This window comes from Pinus tabuliformis, chromosome 3_1 (assembly GCF_031772625.1).
Source record: "Pinus tabuliformis cultivar Carrire ecotype Pingquan chromosome 3_1, CPIR1, whole genome shotgun sequence".
Taxonomy (NCBI): Eukaryota; Viridiplantae; Streptophyta; class Pinopsida; order Pinales; family Pinaceae; genus Pinus; species Pinus tabuliformis.
In genome coordinates, this window is record NC_142301.1 from 252,861,450 (window position 1) to 252,886,741 (window position 25,292).

General features: G+C 36.1%; 1 protein-coding gene across 2 annotated transcripts in view; it reads right to left on the reverse strand.

Moving 5' to 3' along the window:
• The window catches only part of LOC149186747 (uncharacterized), a 220,715-nt gene that overhangs the window by 120,682 nt on the left and 74,741 nt on the right, over nucleotides 1-25,292 (reverse strand). For both annotated transcript variants that reach the window (XM_089411116.1, XM_089411115.1), the window contains one exon: nucleotides 21,187-21,433. In XM_089411116.1, coding sequence (XP_089267242.1) covers nucleotides 21,187-21,310 — 124 coding nt within the window. In that variant the 5' untranslated portion in view covers nucleotides 21,311-21,433. The remainder of the gene's footprint in view (nucleotides 1-21,186; nucleotides 21,434-25,292) is intronic.

Consider the following 25,292-nt stretch of genomic DNA (forward strand, 5'->3'; position numbering starts at 1 on the left):
AATTTTGTCCTCAAAGCTTATTGTTGACAAGGCATGTCATTTGTTTCTTGTCTTCTAATTTGTTCACATCTTTATAAATTCTTGGAGTCGTCATCTTCATTGATAAAAGATGATATGATTCTATTAGTGATAAATAAAATTGTCGTATTGAGAAGGGATCTAACCATCCTAGATTAATCTTTTGTTGAACTTTGCAATTATTTGACAGTTGGAATAAATTGTTATCGTAAGACTCGATTGTGCAAACATCGGTATCCTTCAGAATGTGAAAATTTCAAGTCTGAAATACTATTGCAGCAACTGGAATTAATTCTTCTAATTGTTAATTAATTTAACAATTTATTTGCTACAACAAATATCGAATAAATCACACTGCAACCTTCACAAATAAAACTGCAGAAAACAATAGCACTGGAAACTGAGAAATGCTAGCACACACATAAAAATCGACACAATTATTTTTGGACAAAAGTCCCCAGGAAAAAACAAGTTGGGAAAATCAGTGCAGCAGCTGAGAGTTTTTATTATTAAGCAGCAATGAAAAAATCTGAGTACAATCTAGATGCCGAACACTGGCAATCCTACAAAGAAAAATACTGACAAAAATATCTTGAGGGAAACTACCCTCATTCCAAGCAATCTCGACACTTGACTGCCACTGAAAATCAAGCCGTCCACCAAGCCCAACGCAGCTTGTGCATCACCCTGGCGTAGTCTACTACATGCTCAGCCCGCACTCGTGTCGCCTGCACTCACATTGTCTGCACTCGCTCTCCTCAAAACAACTGAAAATCAAGTCATCCTTCTTGTTGCTGACTAGGAAGACCCTTCTTCGACCCTCGGGAACCTCTGCCCAGCCTCTGGAACTGAAAATGTCTTCTTCCTTCAACAAATCAAACTGCCCTCTAAAGCTTCTATGTTGTCTCTGCGCAGCTTCTTGAAGAAATTTCGGCCTCTGCAAATACACTCAACGAATCTAGAAATCTTCCTCCAGCTTCACTGTCCCTACCTCTCTGACACCTACATCCCTTTTGGCTCGAACTTTGCTGCTGTTAGCTCGATCCAGTAAGGAATACACACTACTAGTGTGTCCTCCATCTACCCATCGACTTCTTCTTATAATCTTCTATTGGACCACCAATGACCAAGATTAAAACTTAACTGAGGGCCTAGATCATATCAGAGTCGATCCGTGTGAGTTTCTAATGATTCACAACTTATCTCAATTAATTCTGATTAATTAGCCAGATTTCATAAGTTTATACTTAGGAAATATTAAAAAATAGGCTAATAATCTAATTGAGACACTTCTAGGTGGAATTTCCAGAAACAATTTCCGGGTTATGGAGAATTCGTGTTTTAACCTCTCCACAAAGTTTTGAGACTAGAACACCTCCAATGCTATAAAAATTCTTAGCGAGGAACGTGTTCTAGTGCTACACCACTGCTACTACAACATCTTGTCTCTGTTTCACCCCTCTATCACATTGTTGATGTCCGGCCACTGTGACTGACTACCACTGCGCAACTTTGAAGAATCTACGTGGCTGCCAACTCTACATGTAAGCCACCTTCTCTATTGTCAACATTGTACTGTGGTCCTCAGCACCTGACTGCTACTAATCTGCAACTGTCACTTGGAATCTGACTACATCATTGACACTGATCCATCTGGTTACTGAATACTGTGGGCCCTTGTAGCAAGGTATCCATGAGGAGGATACCTCAATGGACCCTGCCCAACCTCTACAACTCTGGGACTATAGCTCCATATCGCCCCACTTCTCTCCTAGAGGTATAGTTGCAAACATCGGGAAATCTAATCTACTCATACTAATGTTGCTACTACTCATACCGATCTACTCATATTGAGGTACCAATGAGCAAGAAAGGAAGAATTTGATCAATTTAGTTCATGAATATAGAGATGTTTTGGCTTTTTCATATGATGAGTTGAAAGGTTATAGGGAAGATGTTATGGAACATACTATCCCTCTTAAAGATGAAAATGAGAAACCCTTTAAGCAGAAACTTAGGCAAATCAATCCTAAGTTAGCCCCCTTGGTGCAAAAGGAATTGCAAAAGATGCTTCAAGCTCGTATTATAGCTCACACTAGGCATTCCACATGGTGTTCAAACTTGGTTATTATAAGGAAAAAGAATGGATCAATCAGGCTATGTGTAGATTTACAAAATCTTAATTTAGCTTGTAAAAAGATAATTACCCTTTACCTAATATGGAAACATTATGGCAAAGGGTAACAGGATCTGGGATGATGTCTTTGTTAGATGGATTTTCAAGATACAACCAAGCCTTGGTGAAGAAGAAAGATAGACATAAGACAACATTCACCACACCATGGGGTACTTCTGAATATTTGAGGATGTCTTTTGGATTAACAAATGTTGGAGCAATTTTTCAAAGGGCTATGGACTATTCCTTTAAGGGTCTAATTGGGAAATTTATTGAGATCTATCAAGATAATTTAACTGTTTTTTCTAAAAAAGGAATTTCCCATAGAGGCCACCTAATGCAAATTTTTTATTGGTGTAGAGAGTATGGAATATCCTTAAATCCTGCTAAATCTATTTTTGGAGTGACTGAAGGGAAGTTGCTTGGTCACATCACTTCAAAGGATGGAATCAAGATTGACCCTGAAAGAGTTGAGGTTATTCAAAAGATTCCTTTGCCTCATAATATTAAAACCCTTCAATCCTTCTTAGGAAAGATTAATTTCCTTAGAAGGTTCATTCCAAATTATTTTGAGATTGCTAAACCCATCCAAACTCTTTTAGAGAAAGATGTTAAGTTTGTTTGGGGAAATGAGGGTAGAAAAGGTTTTCAGGAAATAAAGGATTCTATTGCCAAAGCACCTGTTCTAGTAAGCCCTGATTATTCAATGGAGTTTTTGATTTTCTCTTTTGCATATGAAGATATGGAGTGTTGCTTCAAAAGAATAATGAAGGGCATGAACAGCCTATTACTTTTATGAGTAGGTCCCTTCGAGGGTCTAAGTTGAAGTATAGCACCATGGAGAAGCAGGCTTATGCTTTAGTCAAGTCTCTTAAGCAATTTAGAGTTAATGTGGGGTATTCTAGGATAATTGCATTTATCCCCCACTCTGTTGTGAAAAATATTTTAGTCCAAGTTGATTGATTAGTAACTCGGGCTAGGTGGGTCTCGAAGATTAAGAATATGATTTGGATATTAGACCTACCAAGCTTGTGAAAGGCCAGGGATTGGCCAAAATCTTGACTAAGGGAAATGAGAAAGCAATAGGAATGATTTGTCAAAATGATTTGGAATTAGCTTCATCATAACTTCAAAGATTGAGTCAACTTGAATGGTATAAAGACATTATTTATTGTTTGCAAAAAATTTCATGTCCTAACCATTTAGTTGGCCACAAGAGAAGAGCATTAAGGCTTAGAGCAACTAAATATTGCATTATGAAGGATGGTCTAGGTTGGAGAAATCTGGAGGGGGTAATACTTAGGTGTGTTGAAGAAGTTGAAGCCAAAAAACTTATATCTGTGTTTCATTCAGGATTTTGTGGAGGGCATTATGCTGCTAAGACAACTACCCAAAAAATCTTGAAAGTTGGTTATTTTTGGCCTTCTATTTTTGTTGATGTACACAAGTATGTTAGAATTTGCCAAGTTTATCAACTATTCACTCAGAAACAGAAGTTAGCTTCTTTGCCTCTTCAACCTGTGGTCGTGGAAGCTCCCTTTCAACATTGGGGGATAGATTTTACAAGGAAATTTAATGAAAATTCGAGTAATGGCTACTCATGGATTATAATCGCCACTGATTATTTTACTAAATGGGTAGAGACCATCCCTACAAAACACGCCACCGACAATGTAGTGATAGATTTTCTTGAAGATAAGATTCTCACTTGTTTTGGTGTCCTTTCCAAGATTACTACTGATAATGCCAAGGCTTTTAGCTCTGTTGAATTCTCATCATTTCGCTTTAAGTATGGCATTGTTTTATCCCATTCATCAAACTACTATCCTCGAGGTAATGGCTTAGCAGAGTCTAGTAATAAGAATTTGATAACCATAATCAAAAAGATAATAGGGGATAACAAACAGGCATGGGATAGTAAAATTCAATATGCTGGGTGCGCTGATAGGATTCCAAAGAAGATTTCTACTAGGAAGAGTCCCTTTGAGTTAGTTTATGACTTGGATGTTACCCTTCATGTCCATTTGAGGCTACCAGCTTACCAATTGCTACAAAGTTTTACATGTGATAAAGATGTTGTGCAAAGTAGGATTGACCAAATTGTAGAATTGGATGAAACTAGAAGAAGAGCCTTTGAGCATTGTTGTAAAAATCAATATAAGGTAAAAAGAAATTTGGACAAATCATCTAGGAATAGAATGTTTTCTAACAATGATATGGTTTTGCTATGGGATCGCAAGAATGAAAATCTAGGTAATCATGGTAAGTTTGACAGTTTGTGGCTTGGACCTTACATTATCATAGAAGCAGCAGGATAGAATTCCTACCATTTGAGCACTTCGGATGGAGAACCACTCGAGTTGCCTGTGAACGGCCAACTTCTCAAATTGTTCTACAAAGAGAATATCTGATGCCATGGGGCATCTTTTTGTATCATATTTCTAATATCATCCCTCGTCATTTTATTTCATGAATAAATTTGCCATTTATGCTTTTAGAAATAAATTTCCATTTACTTCATTTCTGCACTTGATGATATTTTTGAATGGATACTGCTGATATATGTCTTTTGTCGGTGGATGCAGATTCCAGGTTCTTGCACACAATCACTTTGTATCTAGCATGCATCCCCATATGGAGCCAAATGTTGACCACTGGAGTGGCATCTAATGATTGTATGAAGACTCCATGCCCAAGGATGATCCAGAGGACACTTGTACCATCACATATCATCAGTCAACATAGTTTTTTAACTCTACTTCTATTTCTCATCATATATTCTTATACTCAGATTCCACACCCTACGGGGAATCGTAATAAGTGATACTACTAATGAATCAATGATGAGTTTTGAGTCTATAACAGGCCTAAGATGTTGGGACTCGATCAGCAAATGAGTACACCTTGGAGTGTTTTTTATCTGGTTAATTATCCCTTTTTTTTAGAAGCAAATAATTTTTCTGGGTTTTTTCACTCACTTTTTACCCCAAAGTCGGGGTGACGGTTTGAAGGTTGAGCCCACAACACATCTTAGTGTCTAGAGGCTATGTATATTACCATATTAGATCACACAAAAAAATTCGTGGAATTTGGTTAGGTCTAGGTAATCTTTTTTTATTTTTTTTAATTTCCTGCGGGTCTAAAATTGCAAATAAAATTGTATTTAAATTGTAATAAGTGTAGTCTCGAGAAGTTGTATGGGGTATGAGTAATAAAAAATTCACCTCTCACCTTCAACTTTCTACTATGACACACTTTGAGAGGTTAATAATGTGTTTTGGACCTTCAAAACCTAGATTTCCTAAATTTAGTGGAAATTGTGGCATTTAATTAGGCTAGAATTAAATAAATTAGATAGAAATAAATTATTCCATGTGACAAAATGATGTGGAAATGACTTTGAAATTACCCTAAGTTAAACAGTTGAGTCAGCGGACATGAGGAAGATGACTAAGCACACTGCATCATAAATACACCATTATTTGGTAAAATCGAATTTCCCAGAGATAACACAGCAGTTGCACATGTGGAAAATTGAATTTATTAGAGGAACTCATGCACTAAAAGAATATTCCATGGAATATTTAGACTGGGGATTTCATGGGACTGTCTTTCACTGTTAACTCGAGTGCTTCTACACTTAGCACTTCACATGGAGGATTACGAGTTTCACTTGGAGGAGATCAAGCAGTTCCTAGGGATCTATGCAGAGCATCTTTAGGATCATCATCTAAGGTGGCAACACTTGGTTCGAGTTTGATTTGGTTTGACAGGAGTTATCTCATTTCTTTGGTGTATTCATGGATATGCTTACTATGCCATATAGAAGAAATCGATTTTCTTTGGGTGCCACATGAGGAATTCAATCTGCCTTGGTGTCTCTATAATCTCCACTTGGAACTCGACTTGCTCTTTCTTGGGATTTGCTCCAAGTTCAGTTCTCACATGCATTCTTCCTTGGGATTTGCTCCCAACTCTCTATAAAATGAGACTATGGGCTCTCATATTGTATCATGTAATACGAATTATTGTGCTTGAGGAGACGTCGAGGAATTGTATTCATTACTTGCAATATAATACAACAATCTTTGTGGTAAATCGTGATGGTGTTCTTCTCCTTGCATATGTGGTAAATTCTTGACTTGTTGTTATGGTTCAACTTATTTCCTCATGTCATTGTTTCTTTCATGCTTGTTTTAAGTTATGTTAGTATGCAGTTATCTCACATTAGCATAAGAATTACTTATTTGCTTTAGAAAAAAAATTCTTCTAGTGGATGTTAGATGTATCTCTAGGAATTCTTTCCACTACACTTATTTAATTTCAAGTGGATTTAATGATTTGTGGTAAAGTTTTGTAAAGGAATCATTCTTTGGTCAAGCTTTTTCAAGCGTGAAGGGGAATTCTCGGAGGAATCAACCCATTCTTGAAAATTGTTCAAGGATAACCCACATGTGTTGAACTCCAAAGTCTCATCTATATCTTATTTTTGTCTTGTAGGGATTCTTTCAAGTTTCTTAAAGCTCTTATTTCTTGCATCAAAATATCAAACTTAAAATAATTTTATTTTTTACGTATTGCACTTCATTTATCAATATCTGACTATTTCAAAGAGCTAAGTCATGGCTAGTCAAAGAGGAGAGTTTGCTCATACTCTTTGGCCTAGCCTCTTGTAAAGTATTTTGTAACATATTCTGTAGTTTTCCTGAGCTAATATTTCTTGTGTTGTTGTAGCCATTTCTAACCTGTTCCCTTGTAGCTACTTGCAGGATTCATCATCAAAAAACTACTTACAAGTTTGCATGCAGAACCTTGGGTCTTGAATTTAGTGACTACTGCCAACTTTAGGCCGTGTTCTTCTTGGACAAGGTCGTATTCTTCTTGAAAGAGGCGAGTTATTTTGGCCATCTCTTTCTCTCTCTTGGCTATGGCCATAGAGGAAGGCTAGAATCTTATAATCTCTTCTTCTTCAAAATCTAAATTTTGTTGAGCCTATTTGGGCCTCAAATTGCAGAAATTTTCATCTTGGAAAGGTCTATGGTTTGAAGCCAAATTGTTAAGACTTTCTTTGGATTTTAGAGAAGACTTCATTGTCTTTTCCTTCTTATAACAACTAATAAAATTTTTGATTATGAGAGCATGGGTTTTACCCATTGGTATCTCTATCTCTCCACCTTTTGGAGAGGCTTGGTGGCTTGATCTTTGATTTATTTCATTTGCATGCATCTCATTTAATTGAGAAATTAACACAACCATGCATTACACTCATTCCGCATTCGTTTTAGTTTGATTTACTACATGTTTCAAGTCCATAACAAGTTCAGATTTTTTGCATACAAATATTTTTTACTTGATCTTATTTGGCTTGAACATAGTTCCAAGTTTACTTATGCTTCACCATTAAACATATCTTACATGCATAAAGTTTTTGGGCAAATTTTTTACATAAAGTAACATTCTATTTCATGTCAAGCAAGTACATTTCAAATTGAAGTTAATTTTCATTGTTTGGTTAATGTACTTACATGCCGAAAGCATCACTAAAATTTACCTCCAACTTAAGTTGGTTGAATAGATTTTTAGGGACCCTCTACCTCTATTGACTCCTCATTGTGAGATCCAAATCTTTGGGCGAGGATGAGGTCTGAGGACTAGAGTTCAATTGTAACTTTGCTTTAGCGCTAGTTAATAAAATAAACCAAGAGCACCATTTCATCATATTTACTTGATGAGTTCTTAAATTTCTTGCTATCTTGATGGTTAAAAGTCTCACATGCAAATCTTATGTCAAGAAGCATTTTGGATGCAAGCATTGTAATCTCTTAATTCTGCAACAAGTTTAGTTTAACTTTCTTGTGCTTGGAAATTGGTTTACCCTTGAAGCTTAATTACATATTGCCATTTTGATGGTCATTGATCTCACTTTCAAGTACTCTTATTTTGTTGCAAACTTAATTGCATGTTGTCATCTTGGTCTAACATTTGAGTTCTTTTTGTCATCTCATTCTCATAAGTAGATTTCTAATTGTATCATTTTGAGCAAGATAGTTTCACATGCTTTGATTTATAAACTTATTCATCTTAAAAGCATTTATAATATCTTGTGCTAACAGTTTATTGTTTCACTTTTCAGGATTACTTTGGCTTTCCATTTGAAAGCATTTCACTTCATTTTAAGCAAATACAATTTCATTTCTTTAGAGCAATTTATTTAAAGGCACTGGTTGAATGCTCATGTATTGATGGTTGTCATAATTATTTGATGTCATATTGCTCATATCACATTTGCTTATAAATTTCTAAGAGTAATCCATAACACTATAACACTCTCCTAGAAACTCACATCTTTAACTTAGTTTTCCTTTAAAGACCACCCCCTTAGCTAACCTAGGAGATAGCTTAAATGGAGAGAGTCGGGATTAGTGTGATAGCCCCTTCTCTAAGTTCTTTGCCACCAACCACACCTTTTGGGGTTGAAGGCTTTTTTCAATGACCTATAGGTAGGTGTAGGTGACGGGAGTAACAGGTTCCACCAAGAAAAAAGGCGAGATGGTCATCAATGAAGAATTACAAGCTGATGTTAATCGTTATCGAGATGAAGTCAACAATGTACGTTATCACTTTAGTAACATAGAGGAATCACAAGCAGATTTAAAAAAAAAAAACAAAAAAAGTTGACATCAATGATGGAGCAAATATTGCAAAAAGGCTTCAAAATTAATGAAACCACCAAAAGACTTGACCATGTCAAACGTCTTAATCAATTAATGGAGAAAGTAGACTTACTAACAGTCCTATCTATTCAAGGACCAGAATCCAGCCCACAAGGTAGGATTGTACATGAACCTACTGATCTACCAGAAATATGTTTTTCAAGTAGCCAATATTACACTAAATTCCCAGAAAGAGGCTATCAATGGATTAAAAAGGAGCTCCCAAAATACGATGGAAAAGACCATAAAGGTGCTATTGTCTGGGTTAATAAAATGGAAGCCATTTTTTAATCAAACCCACCAATAGGCGAACGAGAAAAAATCATGACCGCATCCAACAATTTGAAAGCAGAGGCATATGATTGCTTCCAATGGTGGTCTGGCAAATGTGACAAGTTGCACCCATTTTGTCACAATTTCAAGGAAGCAGTTGTGTCGATTTTTTCAAGGTTCATAATCATCAGGCAACTAGTTATCATGTCATTGTAAAACCCATTCTGCAAATTTGTAATGTAAATGATGCTAGTATGACCGTTTATTTATGTAACAACCTAGGTAGGCCTATGATTTTGGCGACGAATTTCATCCTAGGAGGCTTTTGTCTCACTGAATTATGTGTGTTTCTAAACACGGATAATTGGCAGAGTTTTTCCCTCCAGCTTAAACCACAAAGCTAAGGTGGAATTTATTGACAAAGTCTTAGGTGAGTCCTAGTGTTCTTAGTCGAGTCTATTGTAAAAGTGATTTGGGAATAATTTAAGCTATTTGGCTAAATTATTTTATTACAGATCACTTGGTCTACTAGATCATATTGTGTCGCAAAATTGGATAAAAAATTATGAGGGTCTATAATGAACGGGTATTCCCTCTTTGAGGGTTGAATTTGTAATTATCTGATATAAAATTATTTTAGTGCATGGTCGCTCGCAATCAGACACCATGGCTAAAGTATTTGAGGGTGAAAAAATAATTAATCCCCTCAAGTGTCAATTAATTAATTTTTCTGGCAAAATAAAATTAAATCCTAAGCCAGAAAATTAATTAATTTTGTGTCAAAAATTTAAAATTAGATAAATTAATTTCTCCAAGTAGAAAATGACCAAAAAATTTGTGGATCATGAAGAATTCAAATTTTGAGGTCCCCCCACCAAGGAAAAAATGGATTTTTTTACAAAAATTAAGCCCTTAGACCTTGGTGGTTAAGTCAAAGTCAAATTTTTGAGGAAATTAATCTAGTATAATTATTTTTGGATTAATAAAAAATGGTTTTAATGAGAATTTCGAAAATTCCTCAAAAATAAATATTTTCGACAGCTATGATTAAAAGTTGATCAAGTATTTATCAATAGTCGAGATTATTGTGACAAGGGTCAAGCCAACTAGCCGTTATTTTCCACTTGGATGATTTATCTATAAATTAGAAGCCATTTGCTTCTCAAGTCACAATGATAGTGACTCTGGTATAAATGTAATTTGTAACGCTGGTCTGAAGCCACAATTCTGGTGGGAACGTTTGAAATTCATAATAAAATACTTTAGGGTTCAATTCATGGTGTCTTTGTCTCATTGATCTGTGGAACGTGTTAGGTATGTGCTTTCGTATATTGTGCTTCAATATTATATGAATTGTTATTTCATTTGTAGATGATAGGAACATTCTATTGGTAAGTTTTGAGCCTATCTTACGTGATTTGATTTATTGTATGATCTAACAATTTTCTCTTAAGAAATATAAAGAGTTTGTAGGTTCTCCAACCCTTGGGCTCCGAGTTCACAGACTGTGGGCATAGGCCAACCTTGTTTAGGCTTTTGAAAATTTGTATGATTTTCTTATTTTGCTAAGGTTGTGGTTAACATCTATCTTTCAAAACATATCAAGTTATTGTCATTATCATAGAAAATTATTCTTCAAAAATCTTTTCAAACAATCTATATTTGTATATAATTTATAAATTATTTTGTAAAATTGCTTTTTGTAAATAATTTTTCTAACCCTTGTTTTGCAACTAGTTGGGGTTTGGGAATTTATTTTAAATTTTTTTATATGTTGGGGTTTTGGGTATTTCTATTTTTCATTTGTGCAGGTGAGATCCAAGTTATTTGAAGAAGATTGCCTGGGGTTTGAGCTAGATCTAGGCCCTTGAGGGTAAGATCTAGTCTCCAAATTTTTTGTAGGGCCAACATGTTGTAAAGTGTAACTAGATTCGGTCTTCATAATGACATGTGTAATTGTGATTTTAAGTAATTGATGCAAAGAAGAAAAATAAAATTATTATTGTAATGCTTGTCTCATGGGTTTCATGAGCAAGGAATCTTAGTTTTAGGAAAGGCTCCCATTGTGAGCCCTTAGGATTGGTCATAAAGTCAAATTGAGTCAATGTCATGTATGAAGGACCCTTCTTGGGCATGTTACAATTTTGTATGAGTCATTAAATGAATAAGAAGGCCCTCCAAGACCAAGCAAAAGCACCTCCTACAAGTCAGCTTCAAGAAGGAATAATGAAACCTCTCCAAAGGACATGTCGGCCTAGATCCCTATCAAGTCGGCTTAGATGCATGGGCAAATCACTATATATAGGCAACTCGACTCCCATTTGGAAGCAAGCAATTCGGTCAAGAACAAGTCTGAAACAAGATGTGCGAAGATCACTTGGGAAGGAGCCCCATCATCAGCGAAGAGAGAAAAAGGAAGAGTGAAGTCTCTAGCATCATTTTTTGTATTTGTTTTGTGTCACTTTAATATCACATGTGCGAAGAAAAGGAGGATCATTTGCTGCAGAAGAAATCGAGAAGAATTGCAGTACTCTTGGGTAACCGAATTTGAAGAAGGGCAAGTCAAAGGAGAAGCCAAGTTAAGATAGAAGGAGACTATATCTTAAACAAAGAAATCAAGGGCACTTTCTAGAAGGCGGCACTTTCCAAGAAGCTGCAACTAGGGTTTCTAAATTAGGGTCGAAGATTGTAGACCTAAATCAAAGGGCTGAAATTATAAAAGGTAGCCGAAAAGGAGGACGAAATAAGAAGGTTGACTATCATTGACTCAAAGAAACTTGTCAAGGAAGCTTTGCGTCTTGGCCTTGGAAAGGCAATTAGGTCAAGGGTCTTGGTCTTGGTATTCATGAATTGAAGTCTCTATAAGAAGAAGAATTTGTTTGTATTTTCCTCTCAAGTAGAAGAGGTTTTGGCCCTGGCTGATAGCCTACATTCTATGTCTCTTGTCTCTTTATTGTTTATGCTTTTATAGTTGTTTGATGAAGACGAACACTATAATAATCTAACTACAGAGAAAATCATACTCTATTGAAGTAAAAATCATTACAAGCAATTATCATTAATAGAGAAATCACCTAATCTTGATGCCCTAGATTTCTCAACATGGTATCAGAGCTAAGGTGACAAAGTCAAGGAAGGGCATATTATCAAGGGACACTCAAAGATCAAATCTCAAGAAAGGCATCAAGTCAAGATCTATCAAGAAGAAGTCCTCACTAGAAAGAAGTCTTGGAATCCTCAAGTCATCTCAAGACACCTGAAAGACCCTACTCAAGTTGAAGGACTTGTACATAAAGTTCCTTTATAGAGAAGCAAGACCAAGAACATTGTCATCAAGATTGTAAGGAAATCTCCCCCTCGTTGAAGCAAGACATCATAAAGAAGTCATCATTGATCATCATCATCAAAGACATCACCATCAAAGGATCTAAAGAAATCTCCCTTTCTATGGGATCAAAGCTCATTCTTGAAGAAAATTATCTTCATCACGAAGAAGTTTTCTATTCTCTATATCATCATCAACATCAAGGAAGCAGCAAGGAGAAGTAGAATCCTATCAACTAGGTATATTTATGTCCACATCTGAATTTGTTAAAATGTCTTTTTGCAAGGAAAGAAACAAATTAGTTAAGGCTTCAAACTACCTTGCATTAAAGAAAAGGACAGATCTGAATCTCATTGAAAATGAGGTTATGGAACATATCTAAGGATTTATCACTAAACTAGCAATAGGAGATGCTCAAGCACTTGCAAGGTATATGAAACGGGAAGTTAGGGCTCAAAGGATTCTCATTCATAGCATTAGGATTTGCATAGCATATAGGATAGTTAAGCATTCAAGCAACAATTGTTCATCCAGTTACTTGGTCTTAATCGATCAAAAGCAATAAATTGTCTCCATAAGGCACTGGTCTCACATCTAAATCTAATCTAATCTAATCTATAAATCTTACTAAATCAACCAAGTGGCTAGGTCATTCAATCATGTCTCCCAGACTCGCTGGTCGTCAACTTGTCTTTCATTTCCATCTTCTATAGGGACTACCCCCCATAATCTATTGTTGGGAGATAAGTAGAACGAAGTGGGCGGGGATGAGAGTGATTACCCCCGCCTTGAGGCGTTGTCACACCGTGCATGTACAATCTGAGCGACAAAATGATGCTCGTTCCTTTATTTGGAAGAACTTTGTGGATGTTTTGCTAAGAAGGTTGTATGACGAAGTAGAAGATGATGTCTATGAAAGATTTGTTCATCTTAAGCAAAAAGGGTTTGTAAGTGAATACACCCACGAATGGGAAGTATTAGCTACAAGACAAAGAGGATTTACTGATGAATAACTACTTAAAATGTATAAATGTGGACTTAAGGAGTATATCTGTGCAGAATTGAAATTGTATAAAACTAAGACTATCAAAGAAGCTAGACATGTGGCGAGGTTTATTGAACAAAAACATAAGTTCAAAATGTCATCATTCAAGGAAGACAAAGACCAACAACAATACTTAGGTAAAAAAGATGCAAACAAATGTAGATATTGTGGAGACAAATGGACATCAGGACACAGATGCCTTAACAAGAAATTGTATACTTATGAAGTTGAGAAGGAATCAAACACTTCTAGTAATGAGTTAGAAAAAAAGATAAAAAAGAAAAATAATTGTTGCAAGTGTGGAGAAAATTGGATGCCAAGACATAAATGTGAAGACACGTCCCTACGCTACTATAGAATAGTATATGGAAGGCAAGTTGAAGTACAAAAACCTAATGAAGAAATTGTTGTCACACGCAATGAAGATTCAAATCCTGAGGAACCATCATCAGCTGAAATCTCAAGTGTCCAACAAAATGAGGATGATGAAGGCAATTCTTCAATGAGTCAAAAACAACGTCACTGCAAAATACATTCCACCACACCTTCGAAAGCCGAGAAACCAGTCTCCAAGAAGAAAGAACATTAAGCCTACTACTATACCAAGAAATATGACAAGAAGGTTACGACCTAAAACCCTGAAGCTTAAGGGGCTCATAAGAGGCAGAAATGTCAATATACTTGTAGATTTTGGCAGTACTCACAATTGTATAAACATTGATCTTGCTAAACAACTTGATCTTTGTATATGCCCAATCAAGGACCTAAGCATCACTTTCGCTACTAGGAAAGAGTTCTAAGAGATAGGAGAATGTCATAAGGTTTCAATTCAAATACAAGAACTAGAGCTACAAACAGATTTATTTGCCCGATTGCTCAAAGAAATGGATATAGTTCTAGGTGTAGAATGGTTAATACAACTACGAAGCTATACTACGAACCTTAAAGAACAGTTCATGGAGTTTAATTGGCAAAGATGACATTATAAATTATATGGTGTTAATGCTTCCAACTTCAAGGAAGGTGAAAATACACATGAGGATTTCGCCAACTCACAAAGCACAAACACGTCAAAATAAAAGATGTCATTCCTATAGAAACCCTTATGTTATGCCATCTCTAAAGGGGGTGGCAATGTTATGAATAAAATATTTATAAAAATATTAATTACGTAAATAATAATTGATTAAATAATTAATTGAATAATTATTAAAACATCATTAGTTATGAAGAGGTAAATAGTCAAAAGACATGACTATTCATCCTTCGTGGCCAGTCACTGCCTATATAGGCAAACCGCCACGAAGGTATTGTACACCATTCAATTTTTATCAATAATACAATTACTATTTACACAACTAAATTTGCATACTGACATTTCTGCCCAACAGTATATTTTATGTCACAAGAAAAGACGGAAAAATATTATTTTTGAACAAGGGTTTCATGCTCCATTTTGATGGCCATCTAGGTAATTCATGTTCTTGAATCTTCATACTTCTAGGGTTCTTAACGTCAAAAGAATATTTTTCTTGAGTCAAAAGAGTCTTTCTCATTTATATAAGACCCTTTCGGCAAGTTGTAACCTTGATTTTGAGCCTAGCAAGTCCTAGAAACCTCCAAGCACAAGTCGGCCTAAAAGGCGGAACTCAAACCCCACAAATGTGTATAAATAGAAGTGAAATCAACCTCATTTCATCTCCAATTCATTCTCTCCCATAAAGAAGTTCGATCTGGAGCTGGCAACATAAAGAAAGCAAGTGCGAAAGTCTAGAAAGCAAGGATAAGTCAAGGAGAAAAAGAAATATCCGTTTTGGGATATTTTCCTCTCACATGTGTGAAGAAGCTAGGGTTTCTACAGCGCTGAAGTTGTAGGTCAAAGTTGTAGGTAGAAATCAGGGGTCGAAGTTGAAGTTGGAAGTTGGTTGAAGCATAATTGATCCTTGTTGATTTGGTTGATCTCTTACCTAATTGGAAGGGCTGACTTGGTGCTTGGAGGAGAACTTGGTCTAGGATTTGGGTCTTGGTTTTCTCATTTGAAGTAGATTCTATAAGAAGAGAAGATATTTTATGGGTTTTCCCCTTGGAGGGGTTTTGCCCTAGCTAGTAGCCTAATTTTTGTGTCCATTGTCTTTACTATTTTTCTCTTGATATTTGTTTGATGAAAAGATCTAAAAAAGAAACACAAAAAGATAAATAAAGTTCACAAGCAAATATTAAGAATTAAGGAGAAATTGAACTAATAGCTGCCCTACTGCATTCTCCAACAAATTACTCTCGAAACTGCAAATCACTTGCAATTGTGTTGTGTTTTTTTCCTTCCCTTAGGCTATCTTTATAATTTTTTATTGAGCTAGATCTTGAACCCCAATCTCCGAAGTGATGGATGGCTAGGATTAAATCCTAAACCACTTGAAATCAATGGTTGAGATTTGATCTAAATCACTTAAGTGAATAATTCACTTTTCTTTATAAAACATTAGCCCAATGGCCAATGTTAATCAATTAATTAATTAATATATTTTTCCCAAGTTAGACTTAGGAAAAATATCATAATAGACACTCACTCAACATGAGCAAGCTTCTAGGAAGGTCTTGAACTACTACCACATGCTTAACACTTAGCTTATGCAGAAGTACTTGTATGTTGCTACAATCATCAATATTCGAGCTTTGTCAAAGTTTTTTTGCTTGCATGCAAGTCATAGTGTCGAACTACCAATGTGCTTTCAATGCTCCAATCTCCAAAATTGTGCATGTTCCAAGGTGGTGATTTGTATTAGATTTCAGCTTCCTGATAATGTGCAAGTTCTAGGCTATAGGTTTGCAAGTTACAATGAATACAAATCACATCTTATACAACAGAGGATGGGACAAAGTAAACAAGGTTGACATGGAACATGTTTAATTTATAATATGTAGAGGATATATATATATATATAAAGTAATTAAAGTTTATATATCAATAAGTCATAAACAAACATTAATATTTATTTATATACAAATTTATAACGTATTAAAGAAACATTTATGATAGTTATATATAGATTTATAACGTATTAAAAAACATTAATATTAATTATATAAAAATTTATAATGTCATAAATTTTATATAATTAATATCATCGGAGAATCTTTGGACAAGAGTAGTAAAACGCAAGTATATTGATCCAATGTCTCTGGAAAATTGGATCCGTGACCCAAATAAAAAAGGGAGGAATATCTCAGTAATTTGGAAAGCTACCACTGAAGCTTTTAAAGTCATAGAGCAAGGGTTGTCCTGGCAGGTGGGCAGTGGGGAAAATGTTAAAATAGGCAGGGACCCTTGGGTGGGTTGTAATGAGCATTATGCATTATCTCCGGGCCTCATTAGACATCTGGATACAAAAGGAATTCTTCATCTGCACCAGATAGAGAAAATTGGTCATTCTTCCATCTGGGGGCAAGCGTGGAAATCTGGTGAAGACCTCGATCTAGATCCTGTATGGTGGGATGAGTGGCAAATCTTTATACAGGAACTGTCAAGATCCAATGTAAGGATAACGAATAGACCTGATCAGTTGGTATGGGCCCATGCTGACTCAGGCTCTTATGCCCCAAAAGCAGGGTATAGTTTCTTAATGACAAAGAAAGGTTGGGAAGAACCTGTTTGGTGGGCAAAATCCCTTTGGAAGTTAAAATGCCCTAAAAAATCTAGGTTGTTTTTCTGGTGTGTTCTGAAGAAGAAGGCCCCAACTTGGGATATTTTACAAGCTAGATTCATGCAAGGCCCTGGCAGATGCCCGCTGTGCAAAAACGATGATGAGTCCATCCTCCACCTGCTCTTAATCTGCCCTTTCACTAAAAAGGTGTGGGAAGAGGTGCAAGGCCTTCTAAAGAAGCAACTTAGATGGGAAGGGGCTTCCATTATGTCAGCTTGGGAGCTATGGTGGAATCAGAACCCGGGGGGGAATTTGAGGAATCTCCCTCCCATCATCTCATGGGGAGTATGGATAGCCAGGAACAAAGCCATTTTTCAAGATTCATCTCTTCCAGCTGAATCCATAGCCATTCAAAGCTCAGCCATTTTTTTAAGTATCCCTGTGTCGGAGGAAACAAGTAAAAAGGGTCAAAACAGGGAAGAACAAATAAGACCAAACATTCCGTGGGCCTACTTCGATGGGGCCTCACAAAACAACTCAGCAGGGGCAGGCTTAGTCATTCATCTAAATGAATCCCATTCTCTGTCGGCTTCGGTGGGCATTGGTACTGGTTCAAACAACTTCGCCGAATTGTCAGCCCTCAAGTTACTCCTTTGCTGGCTTATCCATAGACACATCTTCGCAATTCAGATCTTTGGGGATTCTCTAAATGTGATTAAATGGGTTAATGGCAACAGTAGATGTCAAAACTATATGCTGAGACCTCTTCTTGAAGAAATTATGCTATTAAAACAGTCTTTTAATGTATTTTCCATTGAACACATATACAGGAGTCGGAATGAAGACGCGGATAAACTATCTAAAGATGCTCTGCAGCAGGCTCTGGGCATATAGGAAGTGATTGAAAAGCAACAGGATCAGTTACAGGAGTCGTTCCAGCCTCCCTATGTCTAATTTAGTGGCCTCGGATGTCTGTTTTTTTTTCCATATGCACATAATATCTGATGTGTTTTTTGATGAGACAGTTTGCTACTTTACAGCCCAAGTTTTCGGGCGTTTTTTACTTGTAACAGTGGGCTGTTTTCCTTCATGGAGGCCCACGTTTTGGTTACAAACGGGTCTAGTGTATGGCGGTTTTGTTGCAGGCAGTGAATCTGCCGTGGTTTTTTGTGTTTTTGTAAAAAGAACAGAACTGCTTCCTCTGACAGGGGATATGGTTTTTTGGTTTTTGTCTTTGGACAGCTTCAGAGAAGGAAAATTTTCTCTGGGTCAGTTGAGGGGTATCTCCTCGCTGTAACTGAATGCGTTAGCATCTGCTTGTAACTTTTTATCTATTTTATATATAAAAAGTTCGTTTTTTTCTCCGGAAAAAAATAAAAATTTATAATGTATTAAAATTATGCAACTTATATAATTTAAAAAAAAAAAATATTCACATTGAAAACACCATTATATTCCATATGAGAAATAGACATGTCTCGGTCCTAGAGTGACCATTCATTCACAAGAACAAGGATCGAAGTCATTACATCAAAGCTCATCATGTCACTGCAAGAATTGAACCTAGGTGGGGAGGATCTCAATCATTCCTCCCAACCACCCAAGATAAAACTAATTGACCTATAATTAAATAAATATATATATATATAATCGAATTTAATGGCAAACTTTATCGAAGTTATTTTTCCCTATATTTTTAATCAAATTATATTGCCCTTGAATCCAAACACAAACGGGAAAAAAGTGACTTACATTTCCTATACCTTGCTTGACAAGGTCTCTGTGATGGCAATCTGTCCTTCGAATTCAGACACAAGTAGAGAAATGCTCTCTGGATTTTTTAGCACCTACACAGGCTTTAGGAGCAATGGGACAAGACCCTCTACACCATAATCCAAGTACCATAAAGACAATCTAAATCACAATCATCAGTGTTACCCACCCATGTGGGTAACTCCTAAGAGAAAAAAAATATCCCATTTGTTCAGCTTGCCAACCAGTAGCCCTATGATGATCCACAGATAGCTAGCCTTAAAGGCCTTCCATCCATGATTTGTTCAATGCTTTATTTCATCTAGCATACTCATCAAATAAAGGTGGATCAATCACCCCTATTATAAGATACATCAAAACATTTTTGTAATCAATTGTTTCCATTTAATGTTTAAGGGCATTCTAGTATGGATCACAAGTTGAATTGGATAATAGACCACTTTTGGTTGTATTCTTGTTCCCATGCTTCACTTTGGTAATTATCCCTTGCCCCTAGTCCAATGTGACCTTCCCTGAGGCCTTTCTTTCCACTGTCTAAGAGGGGCACAAATAGGAGGCACTTATTGATACTGTGTTTCCATGGTAATCTATACTTAACACTTTCCTTCTATGCCCTGTATCCACATCCCATATTCAGGTTGATTGCTATCTATCACCAATATTGGCTCCATGTTTTCCTCATCATTGAGTGTGGTCTTGCAAACTTTCCCAGAAGAGGTTGATGCAGCAAAAAGAAAAGAACGAGCATAAACCATACCGATAAAATGCAAAAAAAATGGTTGGAAAATAATAGTGTCTATATAAAAGCTTAACCTAAACTCTTTCCCCCTTATTAGCCCTCACTTAATTCCTAGCTAATGTGTAAGAAATCAAAATGAAAGGAACTATGAAAATCCCAACCCCGATGAACAAAAAACTGGTTCATCCTTGAGGGGTTTTTGCCTTGTTGCTGAGCTGATTTGATGAGGAAAATGACTTGTCCCCTCTAGAGGGGATGATACACTTCCATAGATGATGACATGATGTCCTAGCCTCATGGTATCCCCTTCATGTAGCTTGGAATGATGACATGAGCTTGGTTGATGATAACATGTTGATGAGGAGATGGCATTTTGATCCTCTCCAGGACTTTTCAAGCTCTCTAGATTTACCCATAGTCCTTTTGAACCTGTTACCTTGAATTATCTCTCATTTCAGCTGCAGCCATACTTTATTGAACATTATCCCTGGGTGTTTTATTTAGTGGAACCCTTGGAGTATTTAGCCTAGGAAATTTTGGGTTATCTAATCTCTGAGATCTGTTGGGGAAGCCTCCCTTGTGGGGATTAATATCCATCCATAGAGCAGTAGAGGGACAATTACAAAGGTGATAGTAGTGGTTGATTCCATTGTTGCCCTTAATTTAGAGTGCTTAGTGAGGATTTGCACAAAGGTGATAGATTTTGCAGTAACATCAGCACCATGTCAAATGTCCCATCAGGGATCAGGCCATCACAAACTCCATCGTCATGAAAACAAGCAGGCAGGTGCCTAATAAAAGGGAGTGAAGGTAGAGTTGGACCTCTCGAAAGAACAACAAAGATCCTCAGCCACCTCCAGATAACAAAGTGCCCTTCATCTTGCTGGCCATTTTTGAGGTGGCCAAGCCACCAGAGCAGAATGAAAGTAATGGATTGGAATCATTAATTGCTGATGAGCCAACACAGATAACTGGCTAACCCAAGGATGATAACCCAAAGGCAGCTGCAGTAGCCACATGTGCTTGAGTTAGGATTATGTTTTTCCAGTGCAAACCTCAGGGAAATCTTTATGATCATTTTTATTTTCTAGACTTGGCCTTGTGCCAATTATTTTGATAGATTTTGCTAGATTGCACTGGGGATCTTGTTTATCTAATGTACCATATAGATTTTGGAAATTTTGATTTTCGAAATGACAATTTAATATACCACTTTATGAACTTTTGTTTGTGGCCATTTATTTTTGCCAGCCTTCTATCTCTGAAATACTAGTGATACATATTGTTACATTATATGGAATATAAGAAGCATTTTTACATGAAAAGAAAAATAAAAATATACGGATTCTCAAACAGCTCAAGGGATGCCAGAAACCACTCAATCAAGAACCAACATTTTACCAAAGAAGACAATACAGTACAGACAGTTTCATCAAAAGAAAATTGGATTCCGGTCTCAGTAAATGTAAGAAAATCAATATACCATCACGAGTGAGATGTTGAAAACATTCAATGATGTCTGTACAGAGGTGTTGTGGCTCAACTGCTGCAGCAAATTTTCCCAAATTTGATGCAGCTGATCTTCTAACCATTGGCATATCATCCATGCAAAGTTGATGATATATGGAACACAAATCTGCTTTCAAAACTTCTGGTGCACTTGGGTAGACAATATGGAAGAGTGCACATGCAGAAACGCGTGCTGTAAACCATTCACCTGCAGCAAGCCTCTGCACACCAGAAAATGCAGTATTTTGTTATCACAACCTATCAAAACTGGGATCAAGAAATGTTTCCCAATTGGATAATGTTTAGACCATACATATTACAGATGCCATATCAAAATACATAAGGTAAAATGATAAATCAACATTATCAACATCCACCTTAAGAGAAAAAGTAACACCTGAGAATGTATGAAAGAACACAAAGAAAAAAGGATAGCACTTTATTTCTTACTGGGAGGAAACCAATCACAAGATCAGTACATATGCAAATTGACAGTGGTCCAAAAATCGTTCTCTTAGTCTCACAATATGATAGCTTCCCCATGATTGGGGCAATTTGGTGCAAGGCTGCTGACTAGATTACCATTGCCTCTGATAGGTCTGGCTTCATGTGAAAATAAATATATCTCCCAAAATGTTCATAGTTATCACCAAATCCTTCAATATTCTAGTAATTTTGCTCAGATGTGAGCCAGGAATCATGGTACTTTTATGAGAACATATACCTGAAACCTACATATATGAAATATATTGCTCAACCATTGGGAGAATGGATGTATGTAGTTAACCTAAACATAATAGTAGTATGTAAAAACAGGTATACAATTGAAATGATATTATATTAATATCCACTAATGACCAAACTTCAAAGTAGGTCAACGGGACTTGTAAATACAGTAAGTAATAGTAAAAGAGAGTGCCTACTCCTAGGGTATCTCCTCCCTAAAAGAAAAAGTGGAACTAACATAGTGATCAAATAAAAGTGGAGTTAAAATGGAATGGGTAAACCTTCAACAATGCAGTATAGTACAGCCCTACAGAAGGACACAGAGAGTGCAGGTACCATTGCAATGGACATAGAAAATCAACCAACCTGAAGCCAATAGCTGAAGAAAAAGAGATCCTTTGTTAGTGTCTAACCCAGAGGCAGAGAATGTATTTCCATCAATCAGTATGAAATAACAAATACTGAACCTGATAATGTCATCTAAAAAAGGATGTGAAATATCTAAAAAAGGATGTGAAATATCTAAAGGATCAAGAGAAGTAATGCAATGCATATAAAGGAAAACACTTCTCTGAGAAAGAACACCAAGCATATCTGGTCAGGATAATCAAGGAATGTTAAGACTTAATAGGAATCCCCTGAGTCTTTGTAAAGGCAATGAAATTTTCCTCAAACCTCATAATAACTAATAAATGGGACACATGAGTCTATGGTATGATTGTGGGAGGAATGATTTGGCCAAAATCACTGTTCTAAATGTCCAACAATCTCCCCCTCAGCATGACCTCAGTGAGTTTTGAACTAGAGACCTGTCACTCAGATACCACTTGTTGGAAACAAAATTGTTGTTAGACCAAAACCCGCAAGTGTTAGTCTACACTGCAATCGCTAGAGCTAGGATCCACGAGAGGCTGTTAGTCCATGTCACAAAACACTCAAGGAGAGTTGAACCCAATTGTCCAACAGGAAGTATTATGTGAATAATATATTTTATCTGGCAAATTGTTTATATATTATGAATAAGACTTTTGTTTCTATATTGTTATGCAAACATATGACTTCTGAATACTAACATTGACCATGAGCATTTTCCATAAATGGACTGCTATTAGTGGAGGACTAATTATGTGAACCACTGGGATCATGTATGACCTTGACTGAATATGTCAGTGGCCTTCATATTCTTGAGCTCATTTTGAACTATATATTATTTGATGTCCATGACGAACATCCATCCATGATTTGGAAAAATGTTTGATTATTTTCACCTTCTACCTCAGACTTGTTTGTTACAATGGTGCTGCTTGTAAGATGAGAGTTTCAATATTGATATGCTTTTATGTTTCAATATTGATATGCATGCGTATGGATGATGAATGGTAACCCTAGTCCCTGACCTTAAGCATTTTCCATAAGAGGAATAGGATTGGTTGAGTATTACTTTAAGCCCTTTATAGGAACTACTGCAATCATGTGACTAATCTCCTTGATTGAATGAGTTAGTGACCTTTTATTATTGAACTCAATTTAAACTGAAAATCATTTTATGACCATAAGGTAGGCAATGATGTGGCAGCATGTTTGATTATTTTGCCACTGCTACCCCAGTGCTAGATGTTAAGTTTCACTGTTCAGTTTTGATCTAAGAACACTAGGGTAGGCCCTGTTGCACACATTTTGTCAAAGTTCCAAGGAAGCGGAAGTACCAAATTTTTTCAACAGGATCGGATCATCTATCAGCAGTTCGCATGTCATTGTAAACCCATTCTACAAGTTATGTAATGTAAATAATGTTAGTAAGACCGTGAATGTATGTAACAACCTAGGTAAGCCTATTATCTTGGCGAGATTTTCATCCTAAAAGGTTTTTCGTCTCACTGATTCATTTGTGTTTCTAAACATGGATGGTTGGCAGAGTCTTTCCCTCTAGCCTCACCCCAAAGCTAGGGTGTAATTCTTCGTCGAAGCCTTAAGTGAATCCTAGTGTTTTAGTCGAGTCTTATGTAAAAGTGATGTGGGAATGATTTAAGCCATTTGGCTAAATTATTTTATTACAAATCACTTCGTCTACTAGCTCATATTATGTCGCAGATTGGGTATTTTTTTTAGGGTCTAAGCCGAATGGGTATTCCCCCTTTGAGAGTTGAAATTCTAAATCTTATGTAAAAAACATTTTAATGCATGGTCCCCCATACTTAGACATCATGGTTAAAATATTTGAGGGTGGAAAAAGTAATTTTTCCCATCATGAGTCAAATAATTAATTTTTCTAGCAAAATTAAATTAAAATCCTAAGCCAGAAATTTAATTAATTAAAGTCAAATTAAATGTCTTAGGAAATGCACATGACGTGCATGATGTAATGGCTGGGGCGGATGGCTTTCACACCCCCCACCCAAGTTCGAATCCTGCGAGGTTGTAAAAAAAGTTGTAAAATGAGAGGGTCCCACCAAAGCTTACAAAAAAAAAAAAAAAAAATGTCTTAGGAAATTAAATTCTCCAAGTGAAAAATTTATGAGTCTTAAAAGAATTAATTTTTGAAGGTCCTCCACCAAGGAAATATTGAATATTTCAAGAAAAATTGGACCCTTGTGCCTTGGTGGTTAAGTCAAAGTCAAATTTTGAGGAAAATAGCTCAAAATAATTAATTTTGAGCTAATTAAAATGGAACTAAATGATAAATTCGAAAATTCCTCAAAAATAAAAATTCAATGGCTAAGTTTAAAAGATGATCAAGTATTTTTCGACAGCCAAGATTATTGTGACAAGGATCGGGGAAACTAGGCATTATTTTTTACTTGGAGTATTTATCTATAAATTAGAAGCATTTGAGTCTCTAGCCATCTGATTTCTGGCTAAGAAATTGCTGCTGAAGCATTTGTGTAAACTATTGTCCCGCTGGGAACTATTTTTTCTATCATAATAAAGACTTTGGGGTGCAACTCGAGGTGTACTTGTTCGTTGATTTGTGGTATGTACTGACTACGGGCTTCCTATGTTGTGCTTATATATGATTATTTTGAGATAAATACATAGTGTTTGCAGGTACTTCAGTCCTTGGTCTCCAAGTTCACAAACTGTGGGCAAGGATCATTTTCCTTGGATCCTAAGTATTTATATGGTGGATTAAATCTTCGCTAAGGCTATAGTGTGCATGGGGTTTCTGAAGCGTTTTTAGCCATTTATCAAAGAAAAAAGGCCATAAAAATATTTTTCTCAAAAATTTTAATTTTCAAAACCCTTGTATATTTTGTAATTTTGTAAATAATTTTTTAAATATAATTTGTAAATTATTTTTTCTAACTTGGGTTTTGGGGTTTTAAGAATTTTTGTATATATTTGGGGTTTGGGTGT